This window comes from Macrotis lagotis, chromosome 4, assembly GCF_037893015.1.
Source record: "Macrotis lagotis isolate mMagLag1 chromosome 4, bilby.v1.9.chrom.fasta, whole genome shotgun sequence".
In the NCBI taxonomy this organism is placed as follows: Eukaryota; Metazoa; Chordata; class Mammalia; order Peramelemorphia; family Peramelidae; genus Macrotis; species Macrotis lagotis.
The window spans coordinates 156,460,194-156,487,494 of record NC_133661.1 but is presented as its reverse complement, the minus strand read 5'-3'; the positions used below and the strand labels follow the sequence as shown (position 1 = coordinate 156,487,494).

Sequence of the window (27,301 nt, the reverse complement as noted above, 5' to 3'; positions counted from 1 at the left end):
ATATGGAAAGTGACATCATTGGAGACAGCAGCAGTGTAGGCCAATGAAGGTAAATGAAAGTAAGCTAGTTCTCCTCTTTGCCAGCAGCCCGAGGCTCAGAAGTGCTAATCAAAATTCAAATAAAAAAAGGTCCCTAATAGATTTAACAGTTTTTACTGTTAAGAGAGGGTTCTCACCATGTGAACAATTCCACTGCTGTGCTGAACAAAACCGAGACAGTTTTCTTTTAAAGTCTAGAGCAGATGAGAGACATAAGGAGACAGAGGGTTTCATTTACTCTCAGGACACTACTGTGCCAGTGAACTAATGAGTCTCTGGGACCTTATGTTGCTCTGGCTGGGATTGAGTTTTGACTCTAATGGGCTTGTTGTCCTTCCTATCAGTCAAGTGTCTGGACAATGGACATCTGATATGGATTAGAGGATATCTGGCAAAAGGGAAGGGTCATCCTAGTACCTAACTCAGGCAGGAAACCTGGCTAATAAATGTGTTTTCAAATGCAGGAAAACAAAGGCTAAAACAAAAAAGAAATTGGCCAAAATATAGAGCAGGAATTCTTAGCCCAGAGCTAAAGTGAAGTTAAGAAATACCAGTGCAAAAACAAAACAAAAACTCAACATACTCATTTTTTTTTAAATAGGAAGGAAATGTTTATTTAAAATAGAAATCAACATGACTTCAACATTTTGATTTAGCTTTTATTTTTTCCATTCACCCACAAAACTGGATCATATAGCAGTGTTTTATTAGGGTACTGACACAAATACTCTGTTTTATATCTGTACCCTATTTTGACAATTGCCTTTTAAAAAAATACAGCCAAATACATACATCTTAACATTACTAGTGAAAATTCTATGACTGCTATGAACCCTGTATACAGGGGGAGCAAGACTATTCATTCAATGGACAGGATTGGGGTTATTTTGCAACTTAAAATAAGATCACTTGGCTGCTACCTGGATAAATTCTGTAGCTTTATAGCCTGATGGAAGACTGTTAGGGTTCAAACATTTGCAAATGCTGGAAAAAAAACTGACATGGTATAACAAAAATACAGGAAACATAAATGAATTTTAAAAACCATCTTAACAATTTTTAAAAGAAAAAAATAGGAACAATCAAGTTTTGAAAGATAACAATGATTAGAGGTAAAAAAAATACTTATTAGAAAAAATACAGTAGGCAAATTCTTCTCAGGAATAACCAAAGTTCCATAAATTCTACCTCTACTTCAAACCTACCTAACTATGAAGTTTTAAAAAAATAGAAGCTTCTTAAGTCTGAAGCATGTAAAGATATAGTATTAAATAAAGAAATAATCTCTTTTACTTATTTTTTTCTTTTGGATGGCTAAAACAAGTTGAGTGTATACAAACTTAAATACAGGATTACAGTCTACAGCTTAATAAATTAAGATCCTTTAATAGCAAATAACAAACAAAGAATATTGTTCCAATTTCTCATACCACCAAGTTTTAATTTGATTTCTAGAAGATAAAGAAAAAGTTATATTTCTTCCTGTCAATGAGAAAATCATTGTTCTTTCCAAATGAGTACCAAGAATGATAAGAGTTTACAGATATCAGTTCTCAACTGAACTTATTTTCATCTTTGGCAGCTTGCTCTTCAAATTTTGTTTTATTTTTTTCTGTAATTCCTAGGATTGTCTCAATATCATTAATTAACATCTGTGATGAACACGAAAATAATATCCATTAGTCTTTTATAAAATGTTCAAACAACCTTCTTGGCAAACATATGCAGTCTTATGAATCTACAAGTATGGCTTTAGAAAGGAGAGAGCTTATGGAGTCATTGCTTACATTTTAGAAAAGAGTTCTAATAACTCTACTTTGCAAATTCATTTATCTTCCATTATAGTAACAGAAACTACTTGAATCATTATGGGGAAGGTAGAGTACAAGGCTCAGTGTAAGTTGCTTCTGGTCATGACTCACCACTAACTACATAATCTTAATCAAATTTCTTAATCTCTTGGTAGTTCAGTTTTCTTGTTTGTAAACTGAAGAAAAGCTACTCTCTACTTCATTGGTTAAATTAAGTAGATGGTAAATGCTTTTACAAAAAAAAGTTATACAAATCAAAATTCTTATTATCATAAAGAGATAATAATTATGAAGTGATTATTCTTATACAGAGGTAGAATGGTAGCACAGAGTACTGATTTTGGAATTGGGAAGACCTGAGTTCCAATCCAGCCTTAGAAACTTAACTCATTGTAAGATCCTAACCAAGTCCTGTAGTCTCTATTTGTCTCAGTTTCCTCATCTGTAAAATGGGGATAATAACATCATCTACCTCTCAGGATTGCTGTAAGGATCAAATGAAATAATATTTGCAAACTGCTTTTCACACCTTAAAGAGATATATAAGTACTAGCTATCATCATCATCATAATGTCCATTTTTTATAATTTTGTGTTATTTTCATATTTTATCTTATAGAACTAAAAAACCTTCTCCCCTCCAGTTATCCATCTAATTTATAGATGTTATTGAAAAAAATGGGCATTTTATATTAATTCACTTTAAGAGTATGGATAAGATGGATGAGAAACAAGGAGATGAAGATGCCCTATAAAACTGGAACCTTTGACCCTCTCAGACTTTTCTTTAAATAACTTAGTTCTTTTATTTCAAATCATTTGTAGAACTTTGACCCATCTATAGACTAGGGAACCATTTAGAGACATTTAAAAACAATTGACCTGTCAATGCACTTTGAGTTTTGGGGATTATACGTATGTGTGTGTATGCATGTTAATTATGTTTTTTAGAAGAAAGATAAACAAAACAGGGCCTGTTAGAATGGGCTTTTGAGCCATTCAGACTTTTAAGAGCATTGTCTTGATGATCCTCAAACAAAAAAAAAAGGACAGTAGAAATAGTTTTCAGTTGAACAGGGGTTTATAAATTCTGCTTGCCTTAGGACTGAGCTAAGAGGCCAACTGGTTTTGGCCTGGGCCTTCTGGTTTTGAATGATCTCCAAATTTGGACATGGCTGTTCTTGTCAGTTGCAAATTTGTGCATATGGACACTTAGTTAACAGATACATTAGACTAGCAATGGACCATGATGTGAAAAAGAACATATGCCATTTGGGACTTGTGAAAAGTGATGTAGCATTGGTCCCATTTGAAGAGGAAATATCTTTAATATAATGGGGCCCTATATAATGCTACTACACAATGATGACGAATGTGAAAATATCCAGAAAAATATAAACCACTATACAAGAGGAAATCTGTATGATCATTATTATTAAACTAGATATATTCCAGAAGAAATGTATTGAAAAACTAAATATGTTTAAGAATAAATGTGAGGAAAAAATGAACATGATACTCTGACTTTCTTAATCTTAGTTTTTTAAATCATGGCTGGTTGGTTAATGATGAATTAGAGTTATGCTTACACGACCACTTTTGTCTAGCTACAATCAATCAACCATCTTTGATACGGTCCTTGTTTCTGTTTTCAGAATATTTAAGACATCCAATCAGTAATCCTGCCCTGAACTTTATCAACATTCTTGAAACTACTCACAAGCCTCAGGAGGTCATAAATGAAATTGCTATTGTAATTAGATAAAAATGGGCCAGAGCAAATCACACAGAATATAGTTATAGTATTCCAATAGTCTATGTTGGGATACCTAAATCATTACCATCATTAAATGAGCAAATTTTAGAGCTGAAAGGGGGCTTAGAGATCATTTAAATATATGGGAAACAGAAGCACACAGAAGGTAAGCCTGTCTTGTGATTTCACTGAATCTCTACGACTCTTAATTCCTCAGGAAACAACCAGTCAGTCTGTAGTATTATTTAAAGGGCATTTTTGAGCTTATGATTCTGATTGTGACAATCTTCTAACCCCAATATGATATTCCAGAGAACTTTCTCATTTTTGAAATGAGTAAATGTAGGTTTGGAAATAGCATTAAGTTAAAGTAAGTCTACTAGATTTCAAAGAAAAAAGTTTCAAACTATTAAATTTAACTAACAGGTTCAGTGGGAACCTTACAATATTGACCCTCCACATTGTAAAATATGTACTGCTAACAATAAAAAAGGATGGTTTAGCACTTGTTTACAATACAGCGTGAGGTATTTTCAGCCCTTGTACAGAAATTAACCAGGATCGTTAGTTAATTAACACCTCACCTTAAAATTGGTCTCGCCTTGCATATTAGGTGATGATATTTCTTGATGGATGATGAAGAGATTGTGAGCAAAGGTCATGAGGACCCCCTGGAGATCCTCTCCGATTGTTCTGTTAATGATATCCAAACAAATGAGTTTACCAATGATTCCCCTCACATGCTTAAAAACAATCACCCTCTCATTTGTGCCTGTCTGGTGATGGAATTTAATGAGTATTTTCAATCTCACAAGGTGGCAATCTTCAGGGAGATATGAAAGATGAGGCTTCATTTTAACTTGTCAACAAAAAGGATTTGTGTAATAAATATTTTTTATTAATCAACTTAGCAGAAGATAGCAATAGGTTCAGTTATTCCAAGCAAAAGGCTACCACTGAGCTAGGACAGTGGTATGAGCTTATATGTTTTTAATGTTTAAATTAGTTTAACAAAACTGTTGCTATGCACATGAGTATGATTCATGCCTTACTTAAATCTCTTGACTATAGAGACATCTGAAACTCAGTATTATTGAGTTTTTGCCTTGTCCTTGCTTCCACACAATAAAATTATGGCATGGCTCTTAGTGGTCTACTTTTTTTTTCATACTCATAACTTGCTATCTCTCTACTACATTGACAACAAACCTGAGAAAACACTCTGCACACATCAACTATATGAACAAGATAATCATAGGATAGGAGTAAGACCTTTCAAGTCTCTTTCTACTTAAAGATTCTGATTCTATAATAATAATAACATCTTTATAAGGTTCTTTTTTCATAAGAACTTTATAAGAAAGGTAATGGAAGTATAATTTCCTGGTTTTTTTTTCAGTGAGGACATAGGCTCAGTTATATTACTATTCTACTGGTTGTATCCCTTACCTTGAACTGATTTTTTAGAAATTAGTTACCTGACAATTAAGTCTTTTTTGCTCTTTCCCTATGTCATAAAATCACAGAAGTGAAGAGTTGGAAGGTACCTTAGATGTCATCCAAGTCTAACTTTAGCAGCAATAACTTCTTCAAGATTCCTTGACAAGCCTCTGCTTCAAGACTTCTGGTTGGAGAATGCATTACTTTTCAAGATAGTCTGTTTCATTTTTAGGTAACTGATTACTAGAAGTTGTTTTTTCCCTTTATTTGAGCAGCAATTTGCTTTTCCTTAACTTCCACACACTGGCTATGGTTCTGCCTTGTGGGGCCTAGTAAAACTACTCTAATCTCTCTTCTACATGATCAGTCTAAAAACATTTAAAAACATTTGTCATGACCAGTTCTCCCTAGGCCAAAACTTATTTCTTTCAACTGATCCTTCCATACTATACTTTTGAATCCCTTCATCATTCTGGCTACCATTTTTAGATGTAGCCTGTCTTATCAATGTCTTTTCTAAAAAGATACCCCAAAGTATACATAATACTATGGATATCATTAGTTCAAAGCAACTAGGCTAACAATGTCCTGGTTGTGGATCCTTTATTTATATTAATGTAGTTTAACTTTGCATACCCCCACCCACAATGCAGCTTAGTTTTGGTCTTTAATACATTTTGGTTGAATTGAACTGGCTGCCACATCAAGGGCATCATCTTGAACTTTCAGTCAATATAAGACTTTAGGTCCTTTTCTCTTTTAACCCTCTCCCTCCCTGCTTTAGGTCTTTAACAGAAATGACTCTATTTTTGTCTCTCAATGAAATGTTCTTTTTTTTTAAGATATGATGATTTCATTTATTTATTTGGATTTTTTTCAGGGCTAGGGAGTTAAGTGACTTTGTCCAAGGTCACACAGCTAAGTATTAAGTGTCTGAGATTGGATTTGAACTCAGGTCCTCCTGACTCCAGGGCCAGTTCTCTATCCACTGTACCACCTGTCTGCCCCCACAAAGGAGCTTTCAAACTCAAGTCTTTGAGAAGGAAGGTGAAGATTTAGAGTAGTGGTGCAAATAACTGAATGCTACAGACTTACAACAAACATGCAAGACTTTTTTTCCATTATCTAACATCATTAACTATCCCTGCTCATCATTAGGTGGCCAAGGTGTTTTATAGTTAGGAAACTTGAAAAGATAGTCCTAGCAAGCTTTGTCAGAATCAGTTGATCAATCAATCAACAAGCATTTATTAAGAATTCACTATGTACTAGGCCCTGGGAAAACAAAGAAAGGCAAAAGTGCAAAAACAGTCTATGAGATACGGAAAGAATATCAAATCTATAAGTATTTCCATGATAGATACAGAGGAGAAGGAAGGTCACCTTTGAGGAGAGAGCCTAAGTGGATGGAGGGACTGGGAAGAGTACAGATTGGGATTGTATGGGGAAAGGCTTTTATAATCTAAAAAAAGAAAGACAGAAGGAAAATACAAGAAATAACTACAAGACAGAAGCTAAGGATCATAAGTTGAACAAATTGCTAAAGAAAAGTTTTAAACAGAGACCTTTGATCTGTAGGTCTGCCCAAATCAACCCCTCTTCAATAAACTCCAATGGCTCCCTATAATCAACAAGTTGTTTTCTCTATTAGAATGTAAGCTCCTTACTGGCAGGAACTGTTTTTAGTGCTTTTGGCTTTCCTTGTTTTCTCAGGGCTTGGCTTGTGGCCTTTAATTGCATTTCTTTACCAGCTAGAGATACTTATCTGCTCTCAGATGCAGGCTAAGATTTATGCAAGCCTTTCCACCAGTTTCTTCCTTAGCAAAAGGTATTTAAGGAACCCTAAAGCTTTAACTTAATTGATTTATTGCTTAGATTTCCAATCTCTGAGGTTTATCCTCCTCCTAAGCCTTTGTTACCCTTCTAGATTCCCTAACTACTCTTTCTTATCTCTGATAACTACAAACTCTTTGCCAATCTGGAGGCACTGCTATTTATTGCTTGGTTCCCCACATTCTTTCCTAGTGACCTGGGCTCTTTTGCATCCTATGATACTAGAGTAAGAGAGCTGGAGTGAAAGGAACAAAAAGATTGACTCACTACTGGCTTCCAAGCTCTAAATATAAAATTGCTACTTTCATCAAGGAAGGTAAAAGTTTGAGGATCAGGCTTGAGGGAAGACTGAAGTTTGGGAGGAAAATTAAAGCTATTTTCATATCCCTGCTCATAGTAGCCTTATTATCATTATAGACAGAAGAATTTCAACTCAGAGTTCCAACTGTCTCTTTTTCTATGAGCCAATAGAAAGCTGAAGTGATTTGCATGGGCATGAATAGGTTAAGGAGCATTTATATAAACAAAAGAAGATTAAAGAATAGGCAGGGTTTAAAAAAATTGAATTTTCATATGACATCTGAGAGAAGAGCTCCAAGATTCCTTTTAGTTCTAAAATGTCCAGATTCTATGGCTAAAACAACATCTTTACCACTTTGCTAAATCTAGCAAGAGCAAGAGATCCTGGAGACAAAAGCACATAATAGGGATGAATGGAGGATTAGCAAATCTGTATAGTGAACATCCATGAAGACTACTAACTGGATAAATAAAAGGGAAGGGGACTCTACCAATTTATGCAACATCATGACTAATCACTAGACTTCTTTTCTGAGCATTCCAGTGAAAGGGCCTCCTACTTCAGCAGGAAATCTCTAGCTCTCTTTTCTACCAAGCTAGTTTTAACTTTTTTTTCCCCCAACTCCCTACTCATTCCTGAAATTCTAGTTAACCTCAACAAGATGATCTTCCCTGACCTGCTCATAGTTGGGCCTTCCTGCTATTGCTCATGCTGTCTCCTTTGCCTGAAATGATGGGGTGCTTCTTCCCATCCCTCTGCCACAGCTGACTATTTGTCAGAATTCTACCTATCCTTTAAGGTCCCACTTAAGTGCCATCTTCTTCATGGAAACTTCCTTGAGTCTCATCAACTGTAAGATCCCTACTTATGAATCCTTGTAATAATCTGTTCAAACCTCACTTATGTTAGTTATGTATTTGTAAAGTAATGGATCATAAACTCTTTGAGGAAAAAAGCTATGCATTATTCATCTTTGTTTCTATCACAGTGCCCTGCACATAGTTGATGAATGAATGAATCTTGGGTCACATCCCTATCTTCCTCTTTTCTCTCCCTAGCCCCCATATCTGCGTCAGTGTGCTGTGGAGAATGCAGTCACTGTGGAACTTGGACAGTGAAGAAAGAAGAGTAGATGTATATGAGTATAAACTAGAGCAGCCTATCCCTCCTTTGATCTCTTCACTGCTTCAGAGAACAGTTGAAATGATAAGAGACAGATATTTGTACTGGACTATTTAGGGGTATACTGAGGTAGGAAGGGGGCTGTCACATTTGGAAACTGGCCTGGTCTAGGAAATAGGAAAATGAGGTCCAATGACTTGAGTGCAGGAGAGAGACTAGCTGGGCGGAGGGTAGTGATAACGTCTGACCTGGACTGTTAGGCATGTGATTGTTCATAGAACCCTGGGTCAGCCTGGGGTTGGGGCTCATGCTGCATCAGAGTCCACAAATACCATACACTGCAATGGTAAAAGCTGTGGTCAAGGGCTTAGTGCTACATATTTTGCCCATCCCAACTGAGCTTTTTTCCCAATTTCCCATCTTCAGAGATAGATGCTGGCAGCAATGTAGGCAGTGGACATATGTAACAGGCATGTGTTGGTATGGATGTGTGCTCGTGTGCTTGTGTAGATAGCTGTTACAACTAACCTTTCGGCAATAAATCAATCATATTTTTAAAAACCAACGTATTGAAGGGCCACTTTGTGCAATGCCATCTGTTTTCCTAAACAAAATTAAATGGTCTTTTAATAAATCAGCACTTTGATTAAAATACATAAAAGCAGAATTGCTTTCAGTTGTAACAGCCTGTTTCTTTGTTTATCTGCTTTCAAATATTTCATACTCACAGTACTCCCAATCTATATCTCTTCTGAGTTTCAAATAATAAAAAAACTGTTCCTTGTTTTTCCTGCAAAATTAGAGAAGAAATATCTTATTTTTCTTAAAGGAAACATAAAGAAAACATTCAGCAAAATACCACTCAAATTAAATGAAGAAATAACAGTTTATCAAATGGAAGGAGAAAATTTGTGTATGTGTATATGTGTATGTGAGAGTGGGTGTCTCCAGGAAATAGATCTAAGACCAATCAACTGAAGTTATTAAGAGGTTTATTAAAAACAACTTTCAAATATTATCATGATCTAAGAATGGAATGGATTGTCTTCTGGTAGGAATAATCTCCCTCTCCCCAGAAGCATTCAAGAAGAGGGAATATCTGAGATGTTGAGGAAGGAATCCCTGAGTTAGGTAGCAGGTTAGATGAAATGACCTTTAAGGTCCCTTCCAATTCTATGGTTCTATGCTTCTAATTACTAACACATCTAATTACATGCGGTCTTGCAAATAGCAAGTACTTAATAAATGTCTGTGGAATTGAATTGCAACACATCACTTTCAGTGAGAGCTTCATATTTCAGGATTTCTTCATTGACACATAGGTTACATCTTCCTTTATAATTGATGGATGTTGTCAGATTTGGCTCTGGACTAAGCAGATGTTTTAGGAGAATCACTTATAATCAAGAATCATAAATATTTTTATATGACCAAAACATTCTAGTGTTAGGTCTCATGGAAATGTGGACCATTTGGAGCCCTTCAAGAAATGAGTCCAGATTTTTTTTTCTTAGCACCAGGTTAAATGTAGTAATGGAAGTGAATGGCTTATTCAAAGTTTTCTTTCCAGGTTTTACTTTCCGTTTTTTAAAATGAATTTACTTTTAAGCTCAGACAGAACTAAGTCATGCAAAAGAAAGCAAAAAATGGATTATATTTTCATCTAAAATTCCTTCCCAAGCACCCAGTTTCCTAGCTTCCAGAGTCCCCTCCTATGATATCTGGTCTAGGGTTGTTTTCTCTAGCAGCTTCCCATGACCTTAGTTTTTCTAGACTCCTACCCTGACCTTCTAACTACATGAATCTCTCCTGTGCACCATTTTCTCCAACAAACTGTTAGAAAGTAATGTAATAAACTAAAAACTGTTAAAATGACAATGACTGACAATTTATTGTTTTACCTGTTTATAGGATATTTACATTTACCCAGAAGACTTTTGTATTATGACAGCATTCTAGTCCCAAGGCTAAGGCTATGAGGCAGGTAGGTGCTGCAGTGGATAGAAAACTGGATTTGGAGTCAAGACCTTTTGTCATTCTGATCCAGCTTCAGATACTTAAGTCACTTAATTTCTGTCTGCCTCAACTGTAAAATGGAGATAATAAAAGAGCACCCAGCTCCCAGGGTTGTTCTGAGGTTCAAATGAGAAGATATTTGTAAAGTGCTTACCCCATCACCTGATGTAATAGGCAGGTAATAAATGCTTGTTTTTCCCCCCTCCCTCCAAGGGAATGAACTTCTTGTAGCTAGTGAATTCAGTCAATTTTCTAGATCCTAACAATCTAAATTGTGGAAATTTAAAATTTATTTTTTTATTTTATTTTTTTGCAAGGCAAATGGGGTTAAGTGGCTTGCCCAAGGCCACACAGCTAGGTAATTATTATTAAGTGTCTGAGACCAGATTTGAACCCAGGTACTTCTGACTCCAGGGCCGGTGCTTTAATAAAAAAAATTTTTTTATATATAACTAGATAGTTGCTTTATCTCTGTCCAATTAGAAAACAGGCAACTTGGGAAAAGGAGAGTACTGAAATAGTAATACATTTAATGAGAATAGAAATAAATAACAGAGCAACAGAAAACAATCTCTCCCACTTTCTGGAAAGAATATGATTTTATTTCCCTTTGTCATCAGAATGTCTGAAAAACTTGAGCTCCCCCAAGGGAAGGTGAGGCAAAGTCTTGGTATCTTGATTCTTCAGGGTTGAAAATTAACAGTTCAGTGATGGACCAAGTTTAAATTGAATCGATAGCCTACTTCTCTGTAGTCAGTTTCCAATGGAACTCCCATCTTAGTTTTATTGAATCATTATTTACTGTTCCTGTTCATGGTCAGTTCTGACTACCTTATCTTGCCTAATATTTATACCTTAAGACCCCTATGGGGTCAGTAGCTATAAGCTTATTGGTCCTCAGTCCTAATTGTGGGTCATTGGATGAATCAGGAAGAATAGTGATGCCTCCTTTCTTCTCTTAAGGCCTCTCTACACATGGAACATTAGCCAGAAAAGGAAATGGCCTCTATATTTGTTCTCCTTGTCCCTGCCTAGACAAAAATCCAATTCAGATCAAGAAATCTTGATGAATTTTTGTAGCCACTAACAGGATGCCTGTATGGAGTTTCTCTTTCTTTATCTAGAACTTGACCCATATCTTCCCTCTGCAGAATATCATCTAATACCAATTGTTGATCTAAAACTGTTTGAAGACTATCTTTTGTAACCCACAACCTTGATTCTCTATTCTCTTGTCCTGTTTACCAGAGAGTACAAAATTTCCCATATAGGGATTAGATCAATAAAATAAACCATTTTAATAAATCCTTAAATCATTCTTTCGGGATATTTCATAGTCTGATTGGCAGTTTTTAACTATTTGGTATGCAGTGGCTCTCAACCAGTCCAGTATCTTATGATTTGGAGTTAGGTTTTTTTTTTGGATACAGATTTCATATCAGATCTTGATTCCCTGACTGGAATTCCCAACAGTCAAGTGGAGCATCATACTGTTACTTGTTCTTCCTTAGGCTTTTCTAAGTTGAAACCGTAGCTAGATGATTTGACTTCTTCAGTTGATCATTTAAATAACACATTAGTTATGAGTCTCCACAAAATTTCTCATCTTCTACATAAAACAGATGAGTAACCATGACTCTTGCTAAAACATTAAAAAGATATGTCTGTGGCATAATTCTTGGCAGAATTAAATGAAAGCAGCAGAAGAGCCATATTCTAGGTCCAATGAACTTCTTGTCTAGGGTCCAGGTTCCCCAGAATGTCTAGCAATGTACAATTAAAGCTCCCTGGCTTTGGATATTCTTGTGAATGGTTGTTGTTGGTCCTTCATTTTCAAAGATCAATGACATCTCTTCAAGATATAGTGCTCGATTTTTTGATGTCTGCTCAAGTTAAGGTTCTCCCTGAAGAGTTTACTTTTAAAATTATAGAATCACAGATTCTATAAGGAATCCCACATGCCATATAGGTCAATGTATACCTCAATCCTCAATACATTTAACAGACAAATGGTCATTTAGCCCTGGTTCTTAGGTCTCTAGATAAGGGGAACTAAGGCCATCCCCATTCTGCTTTTGGATAGCCCTGTTTGAAATTTCCCCTTAAATTTGAATAGTTTGTTTTTGCTTATATCAAGTCTAAATTTGCCTCTTTGCAACATCCATCCTTTTCTGTCTTCCAAGAGCATACACTCTTATATTTTTTAGATTTTTTTTCAAGGCAATGGGGTTAAGTGGCTTCCCCAAGGCCACATGGCTAGGTAATTATTAAGTGTCTGAGGTCAGATTGAGCATACACTCTTGTCATGTATACATGACAACTCTTTCAAACACTTGAAGAGGGCTATCATGTTCCCTTTCTTTTCTCCAGATGAAACATCTTCAGTTCCTTCCTTTAGTCTTCATGTTACTTGATCTTGAAAGCTTTCACAATGTATATTGTGTTTCTCTTGACATGTTCCATCTTATTAATGTGAGGATCAGAATTGTAAATCCATCAGGGGCAGTACAGTGTGACGATTATTTTCCTAATCTTTGAGACTATTTATCTTAATGCAGGCTGAGCTCACATTAGACATTTTGGCCACCATGCCATAGCATCAACTCATTGAATACAATACACTAAAATACTGAGACTTTTTCAAGTGAACTACTACCGGTCATCAACTATAAAACTTTACATTTATAATTTTTAATTTAATTTTATTAGTTTCCATCCCATTGAAGTTTAAGTCATGTCTCTGATGTCTGATATTATCCCTTCTAGTTTTGTGTTATTTGCTCATTTGACAAGCATTCCATCTATAATTATAACCAATTAATTGCTAACAACACAGGGTCAAGCATAGGGCCCTGCACACTCAACTAGAGAAGTGCTGCCTACTTGACATCAAGCTATTAATGGGCATCACTCTTTGGGGCTGGCCATTCAATCAGTTCAGAATCCACCTGCCCTATCATCTAGACCAGTTGTCTCTGATGTGATGCTAGGTTCTAACCTCAAAGGAGTGACACCTGACCCCTTGATATATGATCACCCAATTGGAGAGTGGGAAGATGAATTACTCCCTAACTTCCTCCAGATAGGAAATCACAGGGTTTATTTCCAACAAAGCCACACCTGATCTTATCTCCTGACATTCCCTCATTTTTACCCCTTCCCTCCACTCTGCAGGTTCCCAGTCTCCTTACTTTTATACTACATATCTTTCCCTTAAGGCAGTTCTAAAATTAATCTCTTCTCAGGCACCCACAACTATAGTTGCACAGTTATCACTGGAACCCACCTCCTACCTGCCCAACATACTCCTTTCCATCAGATCACCTCATGGCATTGAATGAAGGCACCCTCTGGAAGGGTGGGTGGGTTTCGACTGTCTGGCAGTTAGGTAGGTATTGGTACCTAATAACTACCAGTTGGGTAGTTAGATGTTATGCCTCTCTTCTTCTTACCTCCTTTTCATTTTGGGTAGAACAGAGTGAGTTGCAGAGGTTTGCAATATGTATCACAGACTTTATTGCATTATCTTTCTTCCAAACTTTACTTCTGTTGATGGCACTACCATCTTTCCAGTTACCCAAGTTTGCAATCTTGGTGTCATTTTCAATTACTAACTCTTCATCATACCTGAACAATTTCAAGAACCTAATTGTTCTCCTTGAGCTTAATTCTACCCTCCTCTCTAATCAATTCCCACCCAACTGTCAAAGTGATTTTCTTAAACCAGCCTCTTCCCTACTCAAAAACTCCAGTAGCTCCCTATTGACAAAGATTAATCATTTCTTCTTTATCTAATCCTTTTAAAATGTCTGTTTTTGTGTAAATTTTAGTACAGTAATGTATGAATGTAACTAGGAAATATACATAACTATAACATATAACTATATATATATAAAACTATATATTATACACATTTATATATTGCCTAATTTTTTTTTTAACCCATGGGGTATGCACTTAAGAAGTTGGAGACCTGCTTTAGATCACCTCTCAGCTGCTTTTCCACGGCAGTTAGAACAACACTGGCAAATTATTTGCTAAAAATCTAGTTTAAATGATATCTATAACATTCCCCAGTCTGCTGATCTATTAACTCTGGCAAAAAAAAAAAATGAGGTTAGCCCAGTTAACTTTCAATCACTAAGCACTTATAAAATGATGTGCCAGGCATACTTTCAAGGAGCTCACATGCTTACAGGGGAGTTACCATAGACATTTTTAAACTTTATAATAAAACCTTGACCTAAAGCATCACTCTCAGTCCTAGACAGATCCCAAGGTACATCACAAGTATAACCAGCTATGGATCCTTGTGTACTTAAGGCCAAACCATATGGATTTTTAATTTTTTTTTTAGGTTTTTTTGCAAGGCAATGGGGTTAAGTGGCTTGCCCAAGGCCACACAGCTAGGTAATTATTAAGTGTCTGAGACAGGTTTTGAACTCAGGTACTCCTGACTCCAGGGCCAGTGCTCTATCCACCACACCACCTAGTCACCCCTGAATTTTTAATTTTTTTTTTTTTTAGATTTTTCAAGGCAATGGGGTTAAGTGGCTTGCCCAAGGCCACACGGCTAGGTAATTATTAAGTGTCTGAGGTTGGAGTACCCAGGTACTCCTGACTCCAAAGCCAGTGCTCTATTCACTGCGCCACCTAGCCACCCCTGGATTTTTAATTTTTTAAAAAAATTTATTGACATGTGTTTATATCACTTTTATATCTAATTATGTCCCTTTTCCTCTAGGAGATGAAGGATGAGGAGATGGATGAATCATCTTTTGTAAAAATGAATTTTTGAAATGAGAAAAAAAAATAGTTAATCAAAACTGTCCAGCATATTCATTGTTCCACACCTATAATCCCACACCTCTTGCAAAGAAGAGAGGGAGGTACATTTTTCTCAGCTCTCTCTAAGGTCACTTCTTCATTATTATAATCACATGTCAATCAGTTTCATTCTTTTATTCTCTTCATTTACATTGTTGTAGCTATTATATGCATTGTTTTCTTGATTCTGCTTAACCCCCAGCTTCTCTGAATTCTTCATATTTATTGTTGGTGCAATAATATTCCATTATATGCATGTGCCACACCCTTCTACAATCAATGAACATCTATTTGTTTTCAGTTCTTTGCTACAACAAAAACTGTGGTTGTAAATATTTTGATGTATATGGGTCCTTCTTTCTATCTGGGACCTCCTTAGGTTATATGCCAGCCGTGGGAAGTCTGATTCAAAAAGTATAGACATCTTAGTCGTTTTTTTAGTAAAATTCCAAATTGTTTTCCAGTATGATTAGATCAATTCACTATTTCACCAATGGCATATTAGTGTAATTATCTTTCCTTAGTTCCTCCACACTATTTACATCTTTTATAATCTTTGACAATTTTCTAGATTTGAGGTCAAACCTAAGGACTATTTTGATTTGTATTTCTCCAATATTAGTGACTTGAAGCAATCTTCCATAAGATTCTAAACAGTATACAATTTTTTCTTTTGAGAACTGTTTGTTCCCTGGTGATTTAAATATGATAAATTTATTTATCTGGCTTGTTTTCCCCCTATTCAATTAGAAAACTGGGAACTTAACTAACTCAGATCTAGATAATTCAGTTACTTGCTATGTTAACAGCAAGGAACAATACTGAAACAGTAAAACATTTAATCTGTTCAGAAATGAACACTAAAGTAAAAACAATCTCATCCACACTCATTCCTCTTTTCCTTCAGCATAATTGGTAACTTTAGCACTGTCAATAGTTAGGGCTCTGATAGGGATGGCAGAGGTAAAGTCTCAGCAGGATGATGGGTTTCAGGGCTGAAGATGTTTCCAAATCTCTGTTTGGCTGCTTGCCTGTTTCTCGGGTATGTCTCCAGGAGAGATCCAGATCTTCATCTTGTGGTCATAGTTGTAATATTTTCAACAACTAGGATGTCTCATTGTCCTTGGCTCTTCCAGGTATCAAAGATGCTAAAGAACTTGAGAGTTCTTAAGACATTTCTCTACGTGTCCATGAACCAGATAGAGAGTGTCATTACTCATCCATTAAATAACTGGCTTTGCAGTCACACAAGGTCCCTCAGAAAAGGAAACCCTGGTTTCCACCTTGGGTCTAGTATTTTGAGAAATGTAGTCTTTTCTGCACCTCTCCCATGCCTTGAATGCTCTAACTCATTCGGAAACTTCAGGCATAGGAACCAGGACTTAGAGCAAGATGAGACTTCCAGAGCTCCAAGATCCCATTTGACAGGAGAAGAAATTAAAGGTCAAGAGAAATGAAGCAACTTCCCCAGATAACACAGGATGCTACACAGGTAGTAAATAGTGTTGGGATTTGAATCAACTCCTCTATTCTGTTGATGTCAGTACAACACAGCTGCAGGATGACAGCTGGTAGGGGAAAGAGACATTTAGGAGGGCAGGGAAGGACCATCAAATCACATCACATAAGGGACTACAAATTTGCCTACAGAGACAAGTACAACCCTGGCTCCAGAAGTCATTGGTACATAGACACACATTTATTTATTTATAGCATTCATCTATCTATTCACATAACACGACACATATCAACATGATGTTTTTCATTACCTGGCAGTTATTATAGGGTTCATTTAGTTTAAGGATCAATGGGAGGATTGCAGTAGCTTCAATCTAGTTGGTAGAAATGAAAACTTACCAGGGCTGAACTCAATCTCAATGAATGCACTTTCCAAGAGAAAATATGTCAATTGTAAGTTCATATTGCTCTCTGATTGAGGCTTTGGAAAGGGAAAAAAACCATTTGATGTTTCTTCAAAAAAATGAGAACAGCCTATTTATAAACAGTGGAAATGATCTCATATAGAGAAAATGGGCTCTTATGGACTCTGCCCATTTGTATATTCATTTCTGGTCCTACTTAATTGTACTCTTTGATTTAAGACCTGTCAAATTAACACAGATGGTTAACTAACAACATGGCTACTTATTAAATTTTGAATCTTGGAGGCTTCTTTGGATCTTTTTATATTTCTATCATCCAAATACTCCTTGCTTAGGATTGAAAACCATTCCTTGCTGAGATGGTGCAAATTAAATGTACTGAGCTAGGGCAAGTCTATTGACAATTCTGACTGGCATGGTTGCACCAATCTTCTTGAGACACAGATTTCTCCAGGGCTATTTGTGTCTTTTCTGTAATTTCTTTACACTAATAACTTCATTGGGAACTTACTATAAATGACCTTGTGTACTTACTATAAAGGACCTTTGTCCCTGCAAATGTAATTGCATTGTATTTAATGTTCCCTCTGCATCCATCTGAATGGACAAGACATTAGACACTTTTTTCCTTTCTTCACAACTAGAGTGTATTGAGCTACATGTATTTCTGGAAAGGTACCTCCATCTCAAAAACCCTCTAATAATCCAGGTATCCCACCTTTCTGATACCTATGTGGAAAAGATTCTCTTCATGATTAGACTAAACAATTTGCTTTGATCTCTGATCTTGTTTTCTTCAGCCTCAAGTGGGACTGATAAAGCTAAAGTAGGAGTAGATAAAAAGCTGGTCAGTGTCAGTGACTGAATGGGGTGGTTTCCTCAGCAACAGCTTGGGACAAGATGAAGAAGAGCATACATATCAGAGGTCACAGTGGAATTACGGTTTTTTAAAAAATGTATAAGTACACACACACACAAGCACAAAACCACTTTTTTTTAAATTTATTTTTTTATTCTCATTTTGTACAATTTTTTTTTACATTACTAAAATATTCTTGTTTACAAGTAAACAAAATACCCCTCCTCCCCCATGAATATAGATAGACTTGCTTGGGCAAAAAAAAGTAAAGGGGAGAGAAAAAAAAATTAAAGTTAAAAAAAAAGTAATAGTAATAATTGTAGGTATGGCCAGGTGGCATAATGGATGAAGCACCAGTCCTGGAGCCACGAGCACCTGAGCCCATATCCAGCCTCATAAACCCAACAATCACCCAGCCGTGTGACATGCAAGCCACCCGATCCCCACTGCCCTGCAAAAACCCCCCCAAAAAGAAAAAAAAGACCCAAAATAAAATAAAATAGTAATAATAGTAGGGGTGGCTGGGTGGCAGACAGAGCATTGGCCCTTGAGGCAGGAACACCTGGGTCCAAATCTGGCCCCGACACCCAAAGATCACCTTGCTATGTGGCCCCAGGCAGGCCACCCAGCCCCACTTGCCCTGCACCCTCCCCCAAATAATAACAAAAAATGTGCTTGAGTCTTTGTTCCAACACCAACAACTCTGTCATGGGTGGATCACATTCTTTATGATAAGTCCATCACAAAAGTTACTTCCATATTTTTCCACTGTTGCCATTGCTGATCACAACTCCCTCCTTTCTTATTTCTCCACTACCATGTACTATATTTTCTCTCTCCTTTCACTCTGACTTTGTTGTAGGGTCGTTGATTGGCTCAGCAGACAGATCCCTTGTCCTGGGGCCAAGAAGCCCTGAGCCCCCATACCACCCCTTAGGCCCAGAATCCACCTGGCCCTATGGTCCTGGGCAGGCCTTCCAATCCCAGCCCCTTGCAAGAAGTAAGAAAGAAAATGTATTATATCTGACCACTCTCCCCCCATGGTCCATCCTCTCCTCCTTTATTCACATCCCCACCCTTTCCCCCTGCTCCCCCCCTCCTTCTTACTCCAGATGTCTATACCCCATTGAGTATATATGCTGTTTCCTCTCCTAGCCATCTGTGATGAGAGCAAAGGTTCCCTCATTCCCCCTTGCCCCCCCCCCTTCCATATAATTGCAATAGCTCATTGTAATAAAAAAAAAATCTTATTATGTGAAATATCTTGGACTATTCCCCCTCTCCTTTTTCTTTCTCCCATTCCATTTCCCTTTTTTTCTATTGACTAGATTTTTACACCATATTTTATCTTTGAATTCAGTTTTCTCCTGTGCTTCAACTATAAAAGCTCCCTCTACCTGCTCTATTAATTGAGAAGGTTCACATGAGTATTATCAGTGTCATTTTTCTATGCAGGAATGCATGCAGTTCATCTTCATTAAGTCCCTCATATTTCCCCCCTCTCCTCCAATCTCCATGCTTCACCCGAGTCCTGTATCTGAAGATCAAACCTTCTCTTCAGCTCTGGCCATTCCAAAAAGAACATTTGAAATTCCCCTGGTTCATTGAAAGTCCATCTTTTTCCCTGGAAGAGGACATTCAGCCTTGCTGGGTAGTTCATTCTTGGCTGCATTCTAAGCTCTTTTGCCTTCTGGTATATTGTATACCAAGCCCTACAAGCCTCCAATGTAGTTGCTGCTAAATCCTGTGTGATGCTGATTGCAGCTCCATGGTATTTGAATTGTGTCCTTCTGGCTGCTTGTAATATTTTCTCTTTGACTTGGGAGTTCTTGGCTATAATATTCCTAGGGGTTGGTTTTTTGGGATCTCCTTCTCTGGGGGATCGGTGGATTCTCTCCATTTCTATTTTGCCCTCTGCTTCTAGAATATCAGGGCAATTTTCCTGTAGTAATTCTTTGAAAATGATGTCAAGGCTCTTTTCCTGATCATGACTTTCAGGTATTCTAATAATTTTTAAATTATCTTTCCTAAGTCTGTTTTCCATATAAGTTGTTTTTTCAATGAGATATTTCACATTCTCTTCTATTTTTTTTTCATTTTTTTGGTTTTGAAGTATTGATTCCTGATTTCTGGTAAATTCATCAATCTCCCTGAATTCTATTCTTTGTCTGAAGGATTTGTTCTCCTCAGAGAGTTTTCTTATCTCTTTTTCCATCTGGCCAATTTTGCTTTTTAAGGCATTCTTCTCCTCAACAACTTTTTGAACTGTTTTGTCCATTTGACCTAAGCTGGTTTTTAGCATGCTATTTTCTTCAGCATTTTTTTGGATTTTCTTGACTAATCTGCTGACTTCATTTTCATGTTTTTTCCTGCATCTCTCTCCTTTCTTTTCCCAGTTTTTCTTCCAACTCCCTCACTTGATTTTCAATGTCTTTTTTGAGCTCTGTCATAGCCTGAGCCCAATTTCTGTTTTTCTTGGAGTCTTTAGATGCAGGAGCTTGTGCTTCCTCATCTTCAGACTGAGTATTTTGGTCCTTCTTGGGCTCATTTGCAAAATATTTCTCAATAGTCTTCTTTTTGTTTCTCTGCTTGCTCATTTTCCCAGCCTGGGCCTGGTTTGGGGTGTTTCTTGAGCTTTTGGGACACTCCCACAAGGGTCTCAGTGTGTGAGGCTCTGTCTTCCCTCCTGGTCTGTGAATGACCATAAGCACCCCCCTCTGCCACGGGGCTGAGGTAGAGGGGGCCCTGCTGTTCTATGGGGGGGGCTAGACTTCGATCAGGATCTGAATGTGGTCAGAGCCCCAGAGTCCTGTTCCAGGGGCAGAGGACAGAGCTCGAAGTTTCTCTTCACTCCCCTTCCTCAGCTCAAGGGCTCATGCCCTGGGGGCTCCTGCTTACCAGCTCTGCCTGCTTCTGTGTCGAGCTCTGGGCTGCAGAAAGACCAAGCTGCTCCCTGTGTGCCCCGAGGGCTGGGCTCCACGTGCTCGTTCTGGCAGAGGTCCCCTGCTGTTCCCCCACTTTGTGCCCGGTGTTCCTCGGGGTGCAGCTCAGGAGACTCCCCTGCTGCTGTGATCTGAGACTCCCAGCGCCCTGGGGCTGCCTCCGGGAGGCTGAATTTCTTTGGCTCTGATGGGCCACCCCTCTGGCAGGTCGCCTCTCCGCTCCTGGGGAGCAGAGCCTTTCTGCTCTTTTCCAGGTTACCTTGAGTAGGAGAACTGCCTCACTGGGTTGCTTTGTGGGTTCTGTCTCTCGAAAGTTTAGTTAGAGTCCTTAGTTTCAAGTTTTATCAGAGAGCGCCTAAGACTTGATCCCTTCTTGTCACCATCTTGGCTCCGCCCCCACAAAACCACTTTCAGATCCAACTCTACCACAGATTGATTCTTCAATATTATGGAAGCAATTTAGTTTCCTTGAAACTTTTTTTCATCTGCAATTTATAGATAGTAATTTACATCTATGTTTTTGTTGCTCCTTTTCCGTATCAGCATCATTATTGATTCACATTGAAGTAGCATTGTAAAGTTTACAAAGTGTTTTTACATATATAATGTCATTTGATCCTCACAAAACAACAACAAAACTCCCAAAACAACAACAACAATCTTGTGGGGTAGGTGATAAATGAGATTGAGAAAGCTTTAGTTACTTAGGCAAGAAAATAAAGCTATTGCTTAACATGATGGTGACTTTGAAAAGACACCTAGAAAAAGCTTTTCATTTCAAATGGGACTTCCCACCTCCATTCCTAGGCTTTCCTAAGGGATAATACTGTACAAAGTCATAAAAAATGGTTGGTCTTCAGGGCTTCTGAATAGTCACGTAACTGACAAAGAAATTTCTTGTGTCAGATCTTTATTATTGCACCATTTAACATTCCTTTTTCTTTTAATGTCCCCCCCCCCCCCCCCTTCTCTTTCTTCTCTTGCTCAGTGGGTTAATTGGCTTTATGGATTAAGAGAAGATTTGGAGTCAAGAAGGCCTGAGTTTAAATCCCTTCCTTGAAGACTTATCATCTGTGTGAACCCAGAGAAATAATTTAATCTCTCTCAAGCATCAATTTCCTTATTTCACAAGTTTGTTGTAAGGATTAAATGTGATAATATACTTAAAGAACTTTGTAAATCTTAGAGCATTATACTATTAGTTATTTAATTTTATTTCTTCTCTCCCAATTGTTTTTTATTCCTACTTCATTTTTTTCTTTTATCCTCACTTTCCTCTAGTAACCCAATTTTAGCATGCCTGCCTCAGGGGCAGGTACATTGTTAGGCAGTTGAAGTTTATCTTTGGAACCCCCTAGGCCTCCCTCACTGCACCTCCTTCTTACTTCTGTACTCTAGATACCACCTCCACAGTTTTTCCTCTTTTCCTTCAAAATATAACTTCAAGAAAATATCAGATTAATTGAAATCACCCTAAGGTGTAAATGACTGATGAGGCCTATGTGTGTATATTTCCTACGGCATCTGCATTTTAACAGAGGCCAGATCTTTTAAATCAAAGGGATAAATGTGAAATTATGGGATTTCAATAATCAGAAAATAATAGGGGGAAAAATGACTCTTTGGGGAGGTGGCAAGAAAGCTTTACAGCATTCCTCAAATTATACCTTCCATGCTTTTAGGAATCTAGAGTGAGTAAAATAACCTTGAGACTGATAAAAAAAAAATACAAACCCCCCAAAAAACAGAGCTAAGTTTAGGCACCTTCTGGGCACAGGGAAAAGTGTTTCTGTTCAGTCACTTGGTGAATAAAACTAATTCCAGAGGGGTTGTGTGCTATAGCTAGAACAATTAATCCCAACTACAGCCGTCTGGGTTGATTCATTCTTTCTGTATTCAGTCAATTATATTGAAATATTTGGTTTGCTGAGGTATTTGGGCATCATTAGATGTGCATGCAAATAAGGGTAACTACAACCCTGTCGATTGTGCAAGCTGGGAGCCCAAAATAAGGTACTACAGTGTAAAGGATAGATAGACACTTCTGAAAAACCATGAAAACCTATGAAAGACCCATGGAAGCATTTTTCCAAGAGGATAAAATAGATTGAATTGGCTTAAGCAGGTGATATTTTCTATTCCAATGGTATTGGATAACTTTCCCTCATCCTACCTCCACATTATATCCTATGCCATGGGCTTTACACATCTGGAGGAAAACGCTGTGGAAGACAAGGGAAAGGTTGCTGTGCTTCAGGCTGTTGGACATCACTGCATAGCGAATGGATGTAGCAACCTGGAAAAGAACATGTAAACACAACAATACTGTTGTGCACGCCTTCATGGAAAATTTAGGAGGCTTCTTTTACTTTTATCTTTTGTATATCTCTTGCTACCTCTGCCAGAGGTCCTGTTATTGTAAGGTCTGAGCAGTCTTTAATATTTCCCCAAAATATCTAAAATACAATTACTAGCAAAATTAAGTATTAGGAATCTGGCAGTCTGTCAGCTTCTTTCAATGTGTCCCCAACAGATATGATTTATTTTCTTCTGGAAATCAGATATAGTCTGATTTTGGAGGCAGAAGATGTGGATATATGACCTTTAATCTCATTGGATCTCAATTTTTTTCATTTATAAAATTGGGATAATAGTAATAGTTTTATTATTTGCCTCACTAAGTTATCTTGAAATAGGGATGATCTCATTGATATGGGGAACTTCTGGGTAGTATTCCTATCAATTCAGATTGGCACCTCTACAATTTAAGTTGTGGAAGATTAACTAGAGCATGGGAGATCAATTAATTACCGAGTTACAGAGCCTCTGTGGGACTTGGACCCAAGTCTTCCTGGCTTTATCTACTATGCCAAGGCTTTCTTTATCATGCAATGTAAAGTGACTGGTAAAATGGCAATGTGTCATAGGGATCAATTATCATGATGCCAAAGTTTATGACAACTGTAAATTTGGAGACTAGAATATGTAACCAGTCATTGTCATTCCTATGGTATGGAACATTTGGATCACAAACCCAGACAGGGACTGTGCTTTAGAAGATTCTAAGGTGCTGGAAGGAATAGGTAACTATCATTGCTCATGGATCCATGGGAGGAAGGTAGAAGAGGCAGTGGGTCCTGCCAGCAAATGCTAAAAAAGACCAACCACAATATCCTCCTTCCACTATGTGCAAAGGAATAGCTCAGGAATTGGTTATTCAGTGACACTTGCCTTCTCCTTTCTTCTATCACTACCACAGTTGTTATGTGTTACCTTTTTCTCATACCTTTTCCCTTTTGACAGCTTAGAGTCTTGGATACTTAGAACTGAATCAAAGAGCAGTTTTTTCAGATTGAAGCCCAGAGAAAGGTCAATGCATTCCTCAAGATCATACAGCCTTTAAGAGGTAGAGCCAAGGTGAGAACCCAGGGTTCTTGACTTACAGTTCAGTATCCCAAATTTTTTTCATGGACAATATTTTTACCTCTTGTTGCTGTTTCTGATTTTTGCTAGTTTATTTTTGTTCGGGGTGGGGTTCTTTGTTAAAAACTCATCCTCTGTGTGGGCTTTATCCAGTTTCTCTGTGATTCAGCTCCAAGTAATTGTCAGTCCTCAAGGAAATGACCCTAGATTCTCAAAAGTTATGTTAATGGAGTGCCAAGTTCTGGCTGGTTCTACCAAGATAGAAAGTCATTTAGTCAATCAATTTTTTAAAAACTATTAAGAATATAGGAAACAATTTGGAATTAGATTAGGGAATAGTAATATAACTTTCTAAACAGGACACCCTTTCTCCCCTACCCTCTGTAGTTTATTTGCTATTCAGACAAAATCATTTAGGGACTTCCAATCAGTATTTGTTGTCATGGAATTCCAAGAATACATAGGATATGAGCAACCTATGGTAAAGTAGACTGACTCTTCAGGACCCACCCAGGCCCATCAAAGGGGTAATAAAAGTAATCTAGGGTTAGTTTGGATTAAAATAAGGCCAGCTCTGCCTATCTGTCAATGTTCAGTACAATGGCCATCAGGCCTAGACATTCAGCTTCACTGTCCCATAACACTCACTTTAAAAATGAAGGCATGGAAACCAGAGCTATCTGTAAATATAAGTGAACTGTAAATACTCTAGAATTCCATTGTGGTTACTGAGCATGTAATTGCATGGTAATTACCATGAATTCACAAGATAATTCCAAGGTTATTTTTGTCTTCTAAACTTCTCTTATGCCACCATCGTATAAAAACTAACAAAGCTGAGACTAGGCCAGTGAAAACAGAAAAGTGGGCCCTTGACTGCCACAGAATGAACCATCTCCAAAGAAGGTCTCTTGTATTGTGGAACCAAGATGTATGATCCATTTGTAATATGAAGGGGGGTGAATTAGATGGCCTCTTAGGTACATTCCAAAACTAAATTCTGTGATCATATGAATCTAATTCTTTTATAGTGAATAAAAAAGAGGTAGCACCTTGGGTGCATTCGTTTTCATTCTAGCCTCTATAAAACCAGTAGTGATTGTGTCTCCTAACTTTTCTGAACTTTACTTTGTCCTTCTGTGAAATAAGGTACAATTTTATTTGTATGGTCTACTCCACAGGGTTGTGAGGAGCATGTTTGAGAAATTAAAGCACTATAAACTATAAACTATAAGGCCCTATAAAGCATTCTAGTACATAAAATAACAATAAAGCACACTATTGTGGAAACTTACTATCACTTTGTCTTCTTATTACAACCTCTAATCTGTATCTCTGTAGTCAAGTACAAAACCTTGCAGAGAGCAGGTATGAACTATCTGATGAGGTTCGTGGTAATGATGATTTTTCTCCCTAGAGAAGCACTGATCCAGTATCACAGATTTAGAAATGGAAGGGACTTTGGAAATTATCTAATTCATATAAATATCAAAAACATCAGGAAACTCGAACACTTAAGAGGATGGTACATTTTTAATACTTAACCAACTTGTCTGTAGGTGAGCTATGTCCTCTCCCCTCAGTTTCTTAATTCTAAAATCATTATTCTAAAATCAAGGAGCACCCACTCAAGAGTTAGAAAACCTGAGTTCAATTCTCTCCTCGGAGGATTAGTATTCCTGTGTGACCTTGGGCAGTCTGTTAATGACCCTGAGACTTAGTTTCTCTTTCTGAAAAATTAAGAGGAATGGACTAGATGACCTTTGAGGTTTCTCTAGAGCTCAGAAGCCTCTCCATTAAAAACAAATGTCAGTGGCAAAGAGGGAAGCTTAAGTCTGATTTATATTTATTTATCTGACAGCACAGATGACAGACAATTGTACCATCTCAAGTCAATGGTTTCACAAATATGGATCATCCTTTTTAGAAAGGAAAACAAAAATAAAGTTGAACTCTTTTTGACCAGAAAGAGAATTAAGTGTTAAGTTTGCATAATTCGCCTTCTAGCTATAGGTGGCAATCAATATCAGTTTGTTAAGGATGAAGAAAATCAAGTTTGATTTTTAAAGTTGAGTGGAGAATGTAGATTAACAATATATATCACAACTAATTCTCTGTATAGGTGCTGGAACCTATTCTATCTTCCACAGAACCTCTCCCACATTCTTCACCAGAAATATTTGGGAGTCAGAGACCTCCATCAATGCTGTCAGCTTTGATGTTTTTTCTTAGGCATGCACAGAGGTATGTGCAGTGGTAATGGCAGGGAATCCCTGACCATTGCTCTTCTCTCAACAGTGTTCCTAGGGTCATACACAACTCTCTCTGTTATGCATCAGCATGATGCTCATAGGGAGAAAAAAAATTTTCCTGCCACACAGAAACCTACAAGTTTTTCAAGAAACAAGTACAAAACCTGCTTTTTGCATTTAAGAGTATTAGTTCACAAAAGAGATAATTTAAATAATGTTTTTTTCCATTTTTGATAGTGGCTATATTTAGATTTACTATTTTAAGTCATTTGTGTTTTGAATTATATAGTATAATGGGTTTTAGACCTGGCTCTGCTACTAATTTGTCAAATAACTTCACTTTTCTCTGCCTTTGTTTCTGTGCCTGTAAAATAAGATTTTGAATTAAGTGATTTCCAACATTCTATCTAAATCTAAAATTCTATGAATTTAAAGATTCTATATGAGATTTGACTTCAAAAAAGAATCAGAACTTTCTTTCCATATTATAATGCCCCCCCCAGGGTGTAACTCTCACTGTTCCTATGAAAAAGGGGTTCTTAAACTTTTTTTGTGAGTATATAATGGACTATTTTTAAAGTTTCAGGAAAAATGCATAAAATAATATACATAGGATTTTAAGGAAATGAAAGATTAGGGGAAAAATTGGAAAAAAATGGACTTTTTTTCTTATCAAGTTTAAAAGATTGTAATTCTTTGGGAATCTAGATATCCTAAGTTAAGAATCCGTGACAAATCAAGTATCTAAGACATTTGAGTTAATACCTATTACCCTCTTGGAATATTTTCAAACCACAT

The 27,301-nt window shown here is 37.1% G+C and overlaps 1 protein-coding gene across 1 annotated transcript; it reads right to left on the bottom strand.

Annotated features, from left to right (window-relative positions):
* Positions 1–720: 720 nt before the first annotated feature.
* On the bottom strand, positions 721–23,118 carry LOC141520068 (IQ domain-containing protein H-like). Its single transcript, XM_074231934.1, has 4 exons — positions 23,002–23,118; positions 9,030–9,091; positions 4,190–4,298; positions 721–1,691 (listed from the first exon to the last, which is right to left on the bottom strand). Exons 1-4 carry the CDS (start codon positions 23,095–23,097, stop codon positions 1,593–1,595), a joined length of 366 nt encoding a protein of 121 aa, XP_074088035.1. The 5' UTR covers positions 23,098–23,118; the 3' UTR covers positions 721–1,592.
* Between the last annotated feature and the right edge of the window lie 4,183 nt (positions 23,119–27,301).